At 43.2% G+C, this 15,648-nt stretch overlaps 1 protein-coding gene and 1 pseudogene across 1 annotated transcript; one reads left to right on the top strand and one right to left on the bottom strand.

The window, feature by feature from the left end:
- The first annotated feature begins 3,106 nt into the window (after positions 1-3,106).
- LOC119332229 lies at positions 3,107-6,118 on the top strand. Its single transcript, XM_037605414.1, has 3 exons — positions 3,107-3,738; positions 3,918-4,151; positions 5,517-6,118. The coding sequence occupies exons 1-3, from the start codon at positions 3,155-3,157 to the stop codon at positions 5,989-5,991; spliced, it is 1,293 nt and encodes a 430-aa protein (XP_037461311.1). The 5' UTR covers positions 3,107-3,154; the 3' UTR covers positions 5,992-6,118.
- A 3,580-nt stretch (positions 6,119-9,698) lies between these two features.
- Positions 9,699-10,477, bottom strand: LOC119333178 (annotated as a pseudogene).
- Positions 10,478-15,648: the final 5,171 nt, after the last annotated feature.

The following is a 15,648-nucleotide window of genomic DNA, read 5'->3' as shown; positions in this document are numbered from 1 at the left end:
TTCTACGGTGGGTGAACAAATTACTGTTGAGCAATTGACAAAATTGAGCATAGTTATGAGAATATCTAGGCATGATCATGTATATAGGCATCATGTCCGTGACAAGTAGACCGAAACAATTCTGCATCTACTACTATTACTCCACTCATCGACCGCTATCCAGCATGCATCTAGAGTATTAAGTTAATACACGAGTAACGCCTTAAGCAAGATGACATGATGTAGAGAGATAAATTCATGCAATATGAAATAAACCCCATCTTGTTATCCTCGATGGCAACGATGCAATACGTGCCTTGCTGCCCCTTCTGTCACTGGGAAAGGACACCGCAAGATCGAACCCAAAGCTAAGCACTTCTCCCATGGCAAGAACTACCAATCTAGTTGGTCAAACCAAAAGGATAATTCGAAGAGACTTGCAAAGATAACCAATCATACATAAAACAATTCAGAGAAGATTCAAATATTAATCATATATAGACTTGATCATAAATCCACAATTCATCGGTCTCAACAAACACACCGCAAAAAGATGATTACATCGAATATATCTCCACAAGAGAGGGGGAGAACTTTGTATTGAGATTCAAAGAGAGAGAAGAAGCCATCTAGCTACTAACTATGGACCTGAAGGTCTGATGTAAACTACTCACACTTCATCGGAGGGGCTAGGATGATGTAGAAGCCCTCCGTGATGACGGCCCTCTTCCGGCAGAGCTCCGGAATAGGCCCCAAGATGGGATCTCATGGATACAGAAAGTTGCGGCGGTGGAATTTGGTTTTTGGCTCCTGTTATGATCGTTTGCGGGTAATGTAGGTATATATAGGAGGAAGGAGTACGTCAGTGGAGCACTGAGGGGCCCACGAGGCAGGGCACCCCCCTAGGGCGCCCCCCACCCTCGTGACCTCCTCTTTGACTCCTTGGAGTAGGGTCCAAGTCTCCTGGATCACGTTCGGTGAGACGTTCTCGAAGATTTTATTCCGTTTGGACTCCGTTTGATATTCTGTTTCTCCGAAACACTGAAATAGGCAAAAAACAGCAATTCTGGGCTGGGCCTCTGGTTAATAGGTTAGTCCCAAAAATAATATAAAAGTGGAAAATAAAGCCCAATATAGTCCAAAACAGTAGATAATATAGCATGGAGCAATCAAAAATTATAGATACGTTGGAGACGTATCAGAGTGCCATATGTAGGGTACACAATAAATGATAAAAAAACTATGAAAGAAAGGGAATCAACAATAAAAAGGAAGTGAAGATGGTAAACTAAAACAAAAAATTGTAAAATATACTTAAAACAAAATTGGAAAATGAAAAACCCAATATATGCATTGCTTGACGTCAAACCAGTAGTCGTTTTGCTTGTGTATGTTTATGAAAAGCAAGACCAAAAGTGAACCAACACCCTCAATTATTGCAAAAACTCCATCCGGTTACAAAGCAGCCTAGACTAATTCTGCAAATTGCTGCATTTGACTAGAAATCCATTTATTTCTCCTTTCAGCTCAATATAAGGAAATTAGACGTTTTATCATGTTAGAAATGTATGTTTAAGATAGAATCATTGAGCAAAATAGTTAAAACTGGATTAAAAAACAATTTATATCTACCATAACAGTGGAGGGGGGCGGGGAGGAAGAGTCATCAACTACAATGCTTCCACATCGATCAATGGTGGCGCTGGTACTCTCGTCAATAAGTCATGGTATGGAGCTTATATCATCGACGTGGTAGGTTGGATCTCCTCGCCTGCCCCTCACCTTTTGTTCTCCGTGCTGAAGGTATGTGCTTTAGATTTTTGTCACTAGTATCTCTAGCAACGTCAAGCGACTTCCCGACTGTAGTTATCAGGACTACCTGGCTCCGGTGATGTAGACTTGGTGTTGGTATGCTTCACAATGCTACCGTTAGAATTTAACCTCCTATGATTTTATCAGTTAGCAATCTGGCCTAACAATTGGCAAAGTTAATACTCGTACGTTCTAATCTTTTTTCCTTCACTAGAAAAAAATACAGTTGTGAAGCCCGTTATCATTGATGCCTTTCCTATAATCTAGTTTAATAACTTGTACACAATATTAAGACTGAGTTTAAAACTACGAAGCAAAAGCCATTTATGAACATGGCTGAAACATTAGCATATGAGTGCATGAGTATGCATGCAGTCCCATATAATAGCTAGACAATGCATCATGCACTTAAAAAACCTATGTTCATTTTGCAGCCTCTATGTTTGTGAATATCACGTAGAAATCTTGAAATTATTTGAACATGAGAGATAGATAGATATGGAAGATAAGTGTGTCAAATTTATTGACTTCATGGGTTATTAATTTGTATCTCTATATATACATATAAAAAAGATATGTAGATATGTACACAGTTGATTGGCCTATGTATTGAATCTTTTTACCATGAAGTGCCATTAAATGACCTAAGCCAAGAAATCTGCCTATAGATGGAATTTCGTACGTTGGATGTGGGAAGAATGATCACCAAAATTAAGAGAAAGGATATGCTTACCTTCGCTGGTAATGTGTGTGGATCATATATGTAGCCAAGTTATCAAGGGGAGATATTAATCAATTATTTGGAAATATGTATGCAATAAAACTCCATTGATGCATGTGTCACTAGCCAAATCCGAATGGAGATCCTGTGTGCTTTGCATATTTGAGAGCGGCAGAAACCATGGTTTGAGTCTTGCATTCTAAGATGAGAACAAATGTCATGCATGCGCACAAGATACGAGTTCTATCTATCTACACCGAAATTGATCAATACTCAATAGGCCTGCTTGTGTTGTTTCTAGCAATCTTCTTGCGTATATTTGGAGGCCCCTGGCAATTATTTGCATTGGCAGAATAATAAAAGATTTTTTTTCAAAGAAAGCCACAATGTCAAGGTCAACTTTAAATAGTTTGGCATGTTCCTGAGAGGGTCATAAGAATTAATTGTCTTAACTATTGTTCAATCTACTTCAGTATGGACCGGCAAACTATCAATGTGCCAAATTAATTAGCAAAAGTAGGACTGCACACAAGAGGGCTATAAATACACTTTCTTACTCCCCAGTCTCCATCCCCAAGCTACAACCCATCTTCATAGTTCATACTCCTCATAATTCCGTAGCGTTCAACTACCCACTTTCTCATGGATCCAATAGTCAACCAGGGGTGGACCTCATCCGAGGCAGAGGAGGCATGCTCACTCATTGCTAGGCTCAACACCAACAAAATCATGTACGACGATAACGATGACAAGAACAAGAAGCATAACTACATCGTGAATTCTCTCCATGCATTGTTTCCTTCAAATACCATGAAACAGGTAACAGATCTTTATATTAATCTCGCCGTGGAAATGCATATGATCCAACGGAGGGAGGGAACCCATGTTACTAGTGGTAGCCCGCAAAACATTTTCACCTTTTGTGACCCTGTCAATGGTAACTATGAGCTACCGAAGGAGGAGAATGGTGCTAGCAGCACACACGGTATCTACACCATGGGCGACCATGCGAATGAAAACTTCAGTGTACGAGACGAGGCAACAATCATGGACAATAATGGATTGTCCTTTGGTTGTGCAATGGAGGATACGGGGATCACGGTGACGGGTGAGGCACCGCTGATGGCAGACACCAACAAGATGGAGGTGTTGGAGAACAATATTTCCATAGATCAACCAGTTGTTGCCCCACATCAATGGGGTTTTTGGATCGACGAGGAACACATGTTCGTCCATGGTTGTATACCCTCCATTGTCATGTAGTTTTAATTTTTGTTTGTTTTCAGTGAACGTATACTAATTAAGAATGTTGTGCATATTTATTATGTGAGATCAGTAGCTTATGTTTGTGATGATATTGTACTTTACTAAATGTACACTGGACACTGTCAATTTCCATTTACAGCATGGGCAGCCTTGTTAATGAAAACTTTGAGGTACAAGAGGACGAGGATACGACCATGATTGATAATGGATTTTCATTTCGTTGCGCATTGGAGGATACAAGAATCAGGAAGATGGAGGAGGCTCCGATGATGGTAGACAAGAACAAGGTGGTGGTCTTGGAGAACAATACTTCCACTGATCGACCAGTTGTTGCCGCACATCAACGAAAGTATTGGACCAAAGAGGAACACAAGTTAGTCGATACCTATATTCTTCCTTGTCATGTAGTTTTAGTTGTTCTTTATCTAAAATCGACACATGATAATTAAGCTCTGTGAATTAATTTTATGAGGCAGGTGTGTTAAATTGATATTGCACTTTACTAAATGTATATCTGGACGTTTACAATATACATTTTTGATAAATAATAATACATGCAAATTAGATATTGATGAACTTTCTTTCTGGCTTAAAAAAATATGTGATTGGACCTTGTTTAAAAAAATAAAAAGGCAGTAAATTAGGCCATTGAATTCCAATATGGTACGTCTTGTCACAATCAAACAGATCAATAACCTGTAATGATGGTCGTTTCACTATAGAAAATAGAGGTATGGTAATTTTGAATTTGTAATATGTTTTGGTTGTCAATATGTTACAAAATATTCGTTCACTAATGGATTTCTGATATACATATATTCTATCCAGTACCCGTAAACAAAAGTAAGCATGTGTTGTTGTAGTGGTTCGAACCTGTCAAATTGGAACTTTGCTTCTGTTGGATATTTTCAAAATAAATAAAGCTATTGTATTTTGGAATATATTTGTGTCTCATGTAAATAGGATAAAGAGTGAGAAAGAAAATATGCTTTGCCTAATTATCTTGGGCTAATTAAGGGTATGGCCGTGGGTGCATTATTTAATGCATTAAAGTGCATGCAAGCAAGCACACACTTGCACGTCTCAGCAATGAACTGATGTCCCGGTCGGCCACTAGCATGCATGTATGTGAATCGGTGGCGGTTGGATGCCGAAGAGACGTCTGTTGGCTGAAGCGACATCTGTTGCTTTATACTGATGGCCGCACGTTCCGAATAGGTGCCTAATCGAACGAGCGTCTTTCTGGGCAGGTGTCTCCTCCAAGCAACCCTTGGGCAAGTATAAATACTGGAGGATGCTTTTAGTTCATTTGCACAAGAAAGAAGTGAAAAACGGAAGCATGGCATACCACCAAACATCCAGTGCTCTCTCTCGCTAGATCTCTAGTGTACAGTGCTTGCTGCAGGGCATTGTATTCTAGTAACATTGATAGTCCTGTATTGTCACAAGAGTGTTCAAGGTCGTTGTCAAGAGTGCACTTGCCGGCGACGGGCTTCATTGTATCCTACGAGGCTATTGTTGGTAACCCAGTGCACACCTTCTGGTGGGGACAAATAAGCCTTAAGGAAAGCGACACCGTCACGCGCCTTGAAGCCGCTTCATCATCTTCGAAACATCTCCGTCAACAAATTTTTCTAACAGCTTCAATCTATATTAGTTGCTTCAATAAAACAACTGCACAGTTTATCTTTCAATAAAAAATTTAACCTAACAATTCTTTTGAACATTGTGTCCACAGGTCATTTCTTTATGGGCTGGAAGTCTATGGCCGTGGCGACTGGAAAAACATATCCAAGCACTTCGTCACCACTAAGACCCCTGTCCAAGTTTCAAGCCATGCACAAAAGTTTTTGAAGAGAATACAGAAAAAGGGATCGTCAGGGACAAAGCGTTACAGCATCAATGATGTCAGGCTCCATGACAATGAGCTATTGGCAGCAAATAATAGTTCTGCCCCTCGGCAAACCCTTTCTTTCACCGGCCTCAATAATGACCCAAGCTTTAGGTTGCAGGCTCCGACGAGCTCGTTCGCAGTCATGAACAACCTAACTCAGTGCTCCCCTTCCATATATAATCAACAAGTGGGTCAGCAGCCAATGCGGTGTGAGCAGCAGATGATGAGTTCTGTTGCAGCTGTAATGGACGGGGTTGGAAACTATGTGCCAGCTGATGGCCAGCAAGGGTCAGCTTATTTTTATCTTGGCAATGTATGAACAAGATGTAGTAGATCGTAGGCTTCGGCCATGTTTGGATGCTAGCCAGGCATGTGTCCCATGAATAAACGGACTGTCCTCCGAAAGATGGCAACAAGACATTATGGCCGGCATGTGTGTTTAATAAGTGAATAAATAGTTCTGTTTCTATATATAAAAAAAAATTCACCTTCGATAGTATCATCATCTTAATAGTGTTTGTCATGCTAAAGAAGGTGTTTAGCATCTCCCTTATTTTGTATGACTATATATTGTTGTTGTATTACCATACGAACAACGCGTACATGATGTCTCAATATGTGACTGTTCTATCATAATTTGCCTACATTAGGAGATTGCAATCTCCCGATGAAAAAGCACAGGAATCTTAGCAAAAAGTTAAATATTGGTTGATTAAATCAAATAAGATTCAGTTGCTGAATTACTTGAAAATCAGACCTTCTACACGATAGTCAGATCCTACTATACTAACACTAGTTTATCTAAAGCATGCATGATGGCTCTTCCCGTTATTCGTCCAAGAGCCCCTAGTAATTAATATTGTGTGGCGTTGCTACATTGCGGCAATGTAATGCCTATATATAAATATGATGATGGAGTTGATATAAATTAAAATTAAGGATTTCATATTTCACCGTCACTATAGTTCACAGTTTGTCACTAGGGAGTCAAACAAAGAAACCAATCAGTTATAAAAACCTTACCCTCACCATCATTTTAAATCCCAACACTCTCCATATTATTAAATTTGTGTCTCTGAGAATGGAGGATGAAGAGATCAGGGGCATGATTGGCATTTATTGAGGTATTTTCATGTTACGTTCTTCTTGCTCTAGAGTCATAGGTTGGGACGTAGGCTTGGAAGATCATAAAGAAACATTGGATAGTGTTTTTTTTCCTTCTTTTGGCTACAGGAGTTGATCCAGTCCCCCTGAAGTTCATTTGCGCCATTGTAGATTGGACCCTTGGCTCATATCTCTCGTATTTTTTCCCATTAACATGAGGATTTATGGGGAGTCTGTAATCATATTGGAAGGACATATTGGAAGTACGGACTAGCTGAGAAGAATGAGTAGGAGGCTGAGATGGCGAAGTGGGAGATGCCGCTAGTCCAAGATAATGAGGTGGAGGTGCTATTGAAGCGATTCGTTCATCAATCAACAATTCCACAAAAACGGGTGCTTCAGGCCAAGGGAAAAAGACACACTCAATCATTTGTTACATCCTTGTCGTTTTTCCCAATTAGGTCTTTTTATTTTGTCTTTGCACTGTTTTTATGCGCGAATGTTGCTTCTGTCATGTATAGTGCTTTAGCAAGTGTTCCGATATGAATTAATAGATACAGATTTACAGATTTAGTTTTTTCTTTTCTTGCTGAATTATAGACTTATTGTTGTCTACCGTTATCTTTTTTTTAGAAACGGAGGATGACCCCCGACCTCTGCTTCTGGGCGATGCATACGGCCACTTTATTAATTATTCTCACAAGACTTTACAAAGTCATACAACAGTAAGACTAAAGCCACCATCTAAGCAACAAATGTCGCTATACCTATCCAGTTGATGAAGGGGCGTAGATAGCCTGGGCCTAATACCAAACAGACATCGCAGTCAAGCCTAACATCTAAGACCTGAGACCCCAACCTAGCCACTTGACGGGTCTGGGGCACTCACTGGTCCGGCGTGCTCTCAGAGGCCGCCGCCGCCAATTGCCACCGCTCCATCTTCAGAACTGTACTGATGCATCAACCTTGCTCGGTCTAGCTATCATCGACGCCACCACGGCGCCCAACGGCACCTCCTCCCTGTGCGCAAACAGCTGAGCGCGTCGCGGTCGCCACTGATACACCTCAGCTCCATGCTGCCAAGTACCACCAGCCGACACAGCTTGAAGTCCTTGGAAGATCTGTCGTACGTAGCACCTGCCGACCAGGCATGACAAAGCGTAGCACCTGTCGGTCATGCATGACTTGACATCTCCACCGAAGCTCCGTGCAAGACAAAGCCGCTCCACCTCCTGCCATTGACTTCCAGCGCTGTTCCACAAACGATGCTCCCAAGAGAGAAATGACACCGCAATGCCGCCATCGTCCGATCTGGAACACTAGATCCTAGGGTTTCCCCCGGAGCAGCATGAGTGGGTCGACAGTAGTTACACGATGATGCCTTCATCAAGGTAACGACGTAGACCGCCGCCATCGCCTACCGTCGGCTCGGTTTTCACCAGCAACCATGTCTCCCCAACTCGCAGCCAGGACTAGATGATGGATCTTAAGATCCGATCACCAAGCTTATGGCCGGCCACCACCGACGAAGAAGATGACCACCACCACTAGCTACACCAGCCGGAACAGATCTGCCATGGGTGCCGCCAAGCAGTCCACCAGGCCCTCTACGCCGCCGCCGATCTAAAGCCAGATGACATGCCGCCGAAGACCGCATCGCGCCGCCGCCCGTGGCCCGAGGCAGGGCCGACCGCCGCCGCCATCGAACCAACACCGTCGCTTCTAGATCGGCCGCACCTCCAGACATGTTGGGGCCCCGCCACCCCTGAGACGCGGGAGGGCGGAAGAGCCCCCGCCACCGTCGTTGGCCTCCGGGCACAAGCCGGCGACGTCCTCCGGCAGCGGTGGGAGGAGGGGAGGAAGATGGGCTAGGCCCGGCGGCGGCTAGGGTTGGGGAGCCCCCGAGTCGCTTGAGCGGGGGTCGAGCGGGGGTCGAGTCTATGTCTACCATTATCTACTAATTTCAGTTACTTGATTTAAAAAGTGCCTCCTAGAGAGGTTGAGTGATGGGAGCTACTCAATCTTGATTAATGCATTGCTTTGGTCTCATCATTGTGATGTTTGTCGTTAATGGGTGGAATCTCAACTCACCTGCCCTGGTCTATGTCGGCGGGAAGTTGAAATTCCCTATACTGCATCATGCAGGCCCCCTTCAGAGTTGCCCAAACCCTTAATGTTACCTCTAAAAGGGGAAAACTTGCATGCTAAAGAGAACATCTATATTCAAGGCCTCAGGCGAAAGGGAGTTCACCAGTCATACGGGAAAGTGGCCGAGACGTCGACCATTCGGAGATCAAGATCGGGAGGCTCAAGGCGTTCGCACCCAGGAGACCAGGAAAGGAATGCGTCCAACCGACTCAAGACCGGGTATAAATACCCGTGTGCCGAAACCAGAAGGGGGCACCTTCTACTTCGACCGCCAAGATAACAGAAATAAAGCCCTAGCTTAGACCTAGATTAGATCTAATCTTAGACATAATAGAGCCTCTGTTGAAATAATAAAGGCCCTGATCCAGGCATAAAGGGCACACTTCCTTTGAACTAAGACTGATTCAGAGGAGCGCAGGTGAAGAGACTTCACATGTCAAAATGAGCTTGGGAAAACTCATTCTAGACATAATAGTGCCAGATCTCGTGGACAAAAAATGCATCTGTATTTTGTGACGCTGTACGCAGAACATGCATGTAAAGAACTCAACTTGAATATTGACACGCATACTCAATCAAGTGAATCTCAATCAAGCATAGCACAAACGTCCTCAGACAACTGTGTGGAGATCACTAAATTCAGTAGCAGTGGTCGGCCATGTATTAGCTACTCTATAAATTTATTTCTATGTACTCAATTCCACATAAGAAAATTCCAGTTCTGACATAATTTATCTCATGAACTAAAAGAAATTTTTTTTGGAAAAAATAATGTTAAAAGGAAAGGATGCCCACAGGTACTTGGAGGCCGATGACACGGATGCTGTCCATGAGCTCCTGCACCTTGTCAGGACCATTAGCATGCGTTCACATTAGCGGCCTCCAGCTATTTTCCAGTGGGATCTCCATCACCACAGGGCATTTCTTATCCGATATCTCAGTGGGGAGAGCCCAGCTGCACCTACACCGTTAAATATGAGCCATTGTTAATTCAGTGTATGTTCAAGCGCGCAGTCTGAACTTAAACATCAGAAATGGACTTCTGAAATTACAAGTTTGTAACTGAATATTGCACAAGGAAACTATCCTGTCATGTATATTCAACACCATGGTTGATCTCAACAACGCCCAATTGGACACCATTTACATGCGATTCCCGTCCAAATGGATCTCTAATTTTGCCAGCTAAGGTTAATTAGCGAAGAAGTTGGAATTAAATCTTACCGGATTCAACTGAACCGCTATGGTTTCAGAATGGACTATGAAATCGGTAAGAGCGGTAATACTAAGATTTCGGCTCCTCGCAGGTTCGAACCGCATCTTACTATGGTTGAACTGAACTCCAAGATCTCAAACAATTCTACAGAGAACAAGGGGGGACAGGTAAAGGCAGACCTACCATTGGAGGACGAGACCGAGACGGCGAGGCCGCACCGCCCGCTCGCGCTCCTTCCCCGGAGAACAGGGGCGCTGGGGACGGCGGCGCAGCGATGGAGTAGGTAGCCGGCCGTCGGCACGATCTTTCCCAAATCCAAGCTCGAGGTCGACGCCATTCGTGGTCGCGCTGGTACTGCTGCTTCCGTTTTCTTGCGGCCTCTCTTGCTTAACGTGTCTGAGCGGCCTCTCAAGCTTGATATAGCAATATAAACTCATTAGAGCAGAATAATCGAATCTGCAAGGACAGAAAACTCTCTAATCTCATGGCATCGCCAAAAGAACGAGAGAACATTTATTCTCAGAAAACTATGATGATCACTAGACGTTGAAGAAGAACATAGAACTCTTGATGATCCGAGGTCCGCCAACTCTTAGCGCTAAGATGGCAGCCGAAGACGAGGGGGACTAAGTTTCTCATATGGCGGCGGCGGCACGAGAACGGGAGACCGTTTAGAAAGGAATGGTTAGGGAGTGGATTTTCAAGGTCCTTGGCTTAGGATTTGTCCATGGAGTTCAGACCAATGTACTTTGCTTGTGCTACTCTTAATAATATAGTTGTATACTGGATGTGAATGTTGAATTCACTAAAAGCCTAGAATATATATATGTTATGAATAAGATGTAAACAACAACTTGAAAGTTGTGGTTCGTGTTCTTCTTGCTCTCAAGACCCAGGGTTGGGACACACACATGGAGAATATAAACTAAATGGATGAGATGGCCAAAAGAAGAAATTGGTGTATGGAGTTATGGGCGTTTATGGGAACGGGTCTTTTCATAAAGAAACGTTGGATAATGTTTTTCTTTTATTCTTTTTACCATGTGAGTTTGAGCCAATTCCCCTGAAGTTCAACTATGCTATTCTAACTTGAATAGATGGCAAAAATAATTCTTATTTCTCTGATTAACATGAAAGTTTATGGGGATTATTTAATTAGAATATTAATAGAAGGAGAGATGTAAGGACATATTGGAAGTATAGCTATGTAGTTGAGTAGAATGAGTTGGAGGCACAGATGAAGATGCGGGTGTTGCCGCTAGTCCAGATAATGAGTTGGAGATGCCAGGAAGAAGTTTGGTCCTCAATCACCAATGCCAAAAAATGGGCGCTTTGGACCAAGGAAGAAATAAATATTCAATCATTCTTTACATCCTTGGCATTTTCCCCAGCTAGATATTCTTTTCTCCTTGCCCTATTTTTGGATATGCATGGTGCTTCTGTCATGTATAGCGATTACGCAAGTGTTCACATATGTCTTAATAAAGAAATGTTTATATATTTCAATTTTTTCTCTTACTTAACTATAGGGGGGGTGAGTAGGCATTTTAAAACAATTACTGTTTAGGCTTGAACAAATACGGAATAAAACTACCGTTTAATTTATCAAGCACAAAACCTAAATAAAACTTGGCTCAACTATGTGCTCCAACAACTTATGGTTACTATGTGATAGCAAGATATATAACTTGAATCACGAATGCTATCACAAAGTAAGTGCATAAGTAAAGGGCTCGGGTAAGAGATAACTGAGCCAAGCGGAGACTACACTGGTAGAAAAAGAGGCTTCCGTCCAGCCCCATTAGTCGCGAAACTGTAGGAACCGCGACTAATGAAGTCTTTAGTCGCGGTTCGGCAGACGAACCGCGACCAAAGGCCTGGGCCCAGGGCGCTCGGTGGCCAGCTGGTGCACGTGAGGGGCTTTAGTCGCGGTTGGCCAGGCCAACCGCGACTAAAGGTGCGCAAAGGCCTTTAGTCGCGGTTGGCCAGGCCAACCGCGACTAAAGCTCCTCCCCTATATATACCAGTTCAGCACGCTCACTTAGCCATTTGGTGCCACTTCTCTTCACAAGCTTCACAAGGGGGTGTAGGTTTGCTTTTGGTTCCTCTTATGCACACAAGGTGTTTGATGAAATGCCCTAAGAGGGTGAAACAAACATGATATGAAGTGTTGGAGCCACACTTGAGGTTCCTCATTTATTTTTTCCTCCTCGATCGCGGTTAGCAACTTGAACCTTTCATGCATGTGTGTCATTGATAAAATATGCATGTGTGCAGTTATTGTTTAATTTATATTGTTTGTAGCTAGTTAGTTTAACAAATGCATGATGGTTAATTATATATTTTATATTATAATAATGCAGATGAATCGGCAATGGATGTACGGTAACCGACTCTCCGGCGAGTTCACTACGGGTTTGAAAGATTTCCTCGTAGTGGCTAATGCGAACAAGCAGGGGGGTTTTGTTATCTGTCCATGTGTTATCTGTAAGAATCAGAAGGGTTACTCTTCCTCAAGAGATGTTCACATGCATCTGCTTCGGCACGGTTTCATGCCAAGCTATAATTGTTGGACCAAGCATGGAGAAAGAGGGGTTATAATGGAAGAAGATGAAGAAGGGGATGATTTCATCGATGAAAGCTATCTTGCTCATTTCGGTGATACTTTCATGGAGGATGCTGAAGGTGAAGGGGAAGGTGAAGAAGAGGCACGTGATGATCCCGTTGATGATCTTGGTCGGACCATTGCTGATGCACGGAGACACTGCGAAACTGAAAAGGAGAGGGAGAATTTGGATCGCATGTTAGAGGATCACAGAAAGGCGCTGTACCCCGGATGCGATGATGGTCTGAAAAAGCTGGGCTGCACACTGGATTTGCTGAAATGGAAGGCAGAGGCAGGTGTAGCTGACTCGGCATTTGAAAACTTGCTGAAAATGTTGAAGAATATGTTTCCAAAGATTTTGCAGCTGACGCAAGGAACATAAGATTTGCTCTAAGTACGGATGGCATGAATCCTTTTGGCGAGCAGAGCTCCAGCCATAGCACCTGGCCCGTGACTCTATGCATCTACAACCTTCCTCCTTGGTTGTGCATGAAGCGGAAGTTCATTATGATGCCAGTGCTCATCCAAGGTCCGAAGCAACCCGGCAACGACATCGATGTGTACCTAAGGCCATTAGTTGATGAACTTTTACAGCTGTGGGGTGGTGTCCATGTGTGGGATGAGCACAAACAAGAGGAATTTGACCTACGAGCGTTGCTTTTCGTAACCATCAACGATTGGCCTGCTCTTAGTAACCTTTCGGGACTGTCAAATAAGGGATACAATGCATGCACGCACTGCTTACATGAGACTGAAAGTGTACATTTGCCAAATTGTAAGAAGAACGTGTACCTTGGGCATCGTCGATTTCTTCCGAAAATTCATCCAGTAAGAAAGAAGGGCAAGCATTACAACGGCAAGGCAGATCACCAGCCGAAGCCTGCGGAACGCACTGGTGCTGAGGTATTTGATATGGTCAAGGATTTGAAAGTCATCTTTGGAAAGGGTCCTGGCGGACAATCAGTTCCGAAGGGAGCTGACGGGCACGCAGCCATGTGGAAGAAGAAATCTATATTCTGGGAGCTAGAATATTGGAAAGTCCTAGATGTCCGCTCTGCAATCGACGTGATGCACGTTACGAAGAATATTTGCGTGAACCTCCTAAGCTTCTTGGGCGTGTATGGGAAGACAAATGATACAAAGGAAGCACGGCAGGACCAGCAACGTTTGAAAGACCCTGATGACCGGCATCCGGAATGGTTTCAAGGTCGTGCCAGCTACGCTCTGACCAAAGAAGAGAAGGTCATCTTTTTTGAATGCCTGAGCAGTATGAAGGTCCCGTCTGGATTCTCGTCCAATATAAAGGGAATAATAAACATGGCGGAGAATTCCAAAACCTGAAGTCTCACGACTGCCACGTGATTATGACGCAATTGCTTCCGATTGCTTTGAGGGGGCTCCTGCTGGAAAATGTTCGAGTAGCCATTGTGAAGCTATGTGCATTCCTCAATGCAATCTCTCAGAAGGTAATCAATCCAGAAGTTCTACCACGGTTACAGAACGATGTGATCCAATGCCTTGTCAGTTTCGAGTTGGTGTTCCCGCCATCCTTCTTCAATATTATGACGCACCTCCTGGTTCACCTAGTCGAAGAGATTTTCGTTCTCGGTCCTGTATTTCTACACAATATGTTCCCCTTCGAGAGGTTCATGGGAGTATTAAAGAAATATGTTCGTAACCGTGCTAGGCCAGAAGGAAGCATCGCCAAGGGCTATGGAAATGAGGAGGTAATTGAGTTTTGTGTTGACTTTGTTCCTGACCTTAAGCCGATTGGTCTTCCTCGATCGCAGCACGAGGGGAGACTAAGTGGAAAAGGCACGATCGGAAGGAAATCAACGATATGTATGGACGGCCATTCTCTGACTGAAGCACACCACACTGTACTGACCAATTCCAGCTTGGTGGCTCCGTACTTTGAGAAACACAAGAATATTTTACGCTCGGACAACCCGGGGAAGCCTGAATCCTGGATTAGGAAGGCCCACATGGAGACTTTCGGCAGTTGGTTGAGAAATCATTTAATGAATGACAATGATGTTGTAGATCAGCTGTACATGTTGGCCAAGACACCATCTTCGACTATAACGACTTTCCAAGGGTACGAGATAAATGGGAATACATTTTACACGATCGTCCAAGATAAAAAGAGCACCAACCAAAACAGTGGTGTCCGCTTTGATGTAGCAACCGAGAATGGGCAAAAGGTCACATATTATGGTTACATAGAGGAGATATGGGAACTTGACTATGGACCCTCCTTTAAGGTCCCTTTGTTCCGGTGCAAATGGTTCAAGCTAACAGGAGGTGGGGTAAAGGTGGACGAGCAATACGGAATGACAATGGTGGATTTCAACAATCTTGGTTACCTTGACGAACCATTCGTCCTTGCCAAAGATGTCGCTCAGGTTTTTTATTTGAAGGACATGAGTAGCAAACCAAGGAAACGGAAAGATAAGAAAACGATCAGTACATCATGCGATGATCCAAAGCGCCACATTGTTCTTTCAGGGAAAAGAAACATCGTGGGAGTGGAGGACAAGACAGACATGTCAGAAGATTATAATATGTTTGGTGAAATTCCGCCCTTCAAAGTGAACATTGACCCAAGCATTAAGTTAAATGATGAGGATGCTCCATGGATACGGCACAATCGTAAGCAAGCAGGGACACAAGGGAAGAATTGATGTGTAATAATTTATTGTACCAAACTTTGTATTTGGTCGATGAACTGAATGATGTATCAAACCTTTTGTCAAACCTTCAAGGGGTTTTAAAATGAATTAGTTTTATTTTTCTGATTTTAAAAGGAAAAAGGAAGAAGAAGAAAGAAGGAAAAAGGAAGAAAAAAACAGAAGAAAAAAACAGAAGAAAAAAGGAAAAACAGAAGAAAAAAACAAACAGAA

Source organism: Triticum dicoccoides, chromosome 7A (genome assembly GCF_002162155.2).
Source record: "Triticum dicoccoides isolate Atlit2015 ecotype Zavitan chromosome 7A, WEW_v2.0, whole genome shotgun sequence".
Classification (NCBI taxonomy): domain Eukaryota; kingdom Viridiplantae; phylum Streptophyta; class Magnoliopsida; order Poales; family Poaceae; genus Triticum; species Triticum dicoccoides.
The sequence above is the reverse complement of the archived record's forward strand: the minus strand, read 5'-3'. Positions and strand labels throughout refer to the sequence as shown.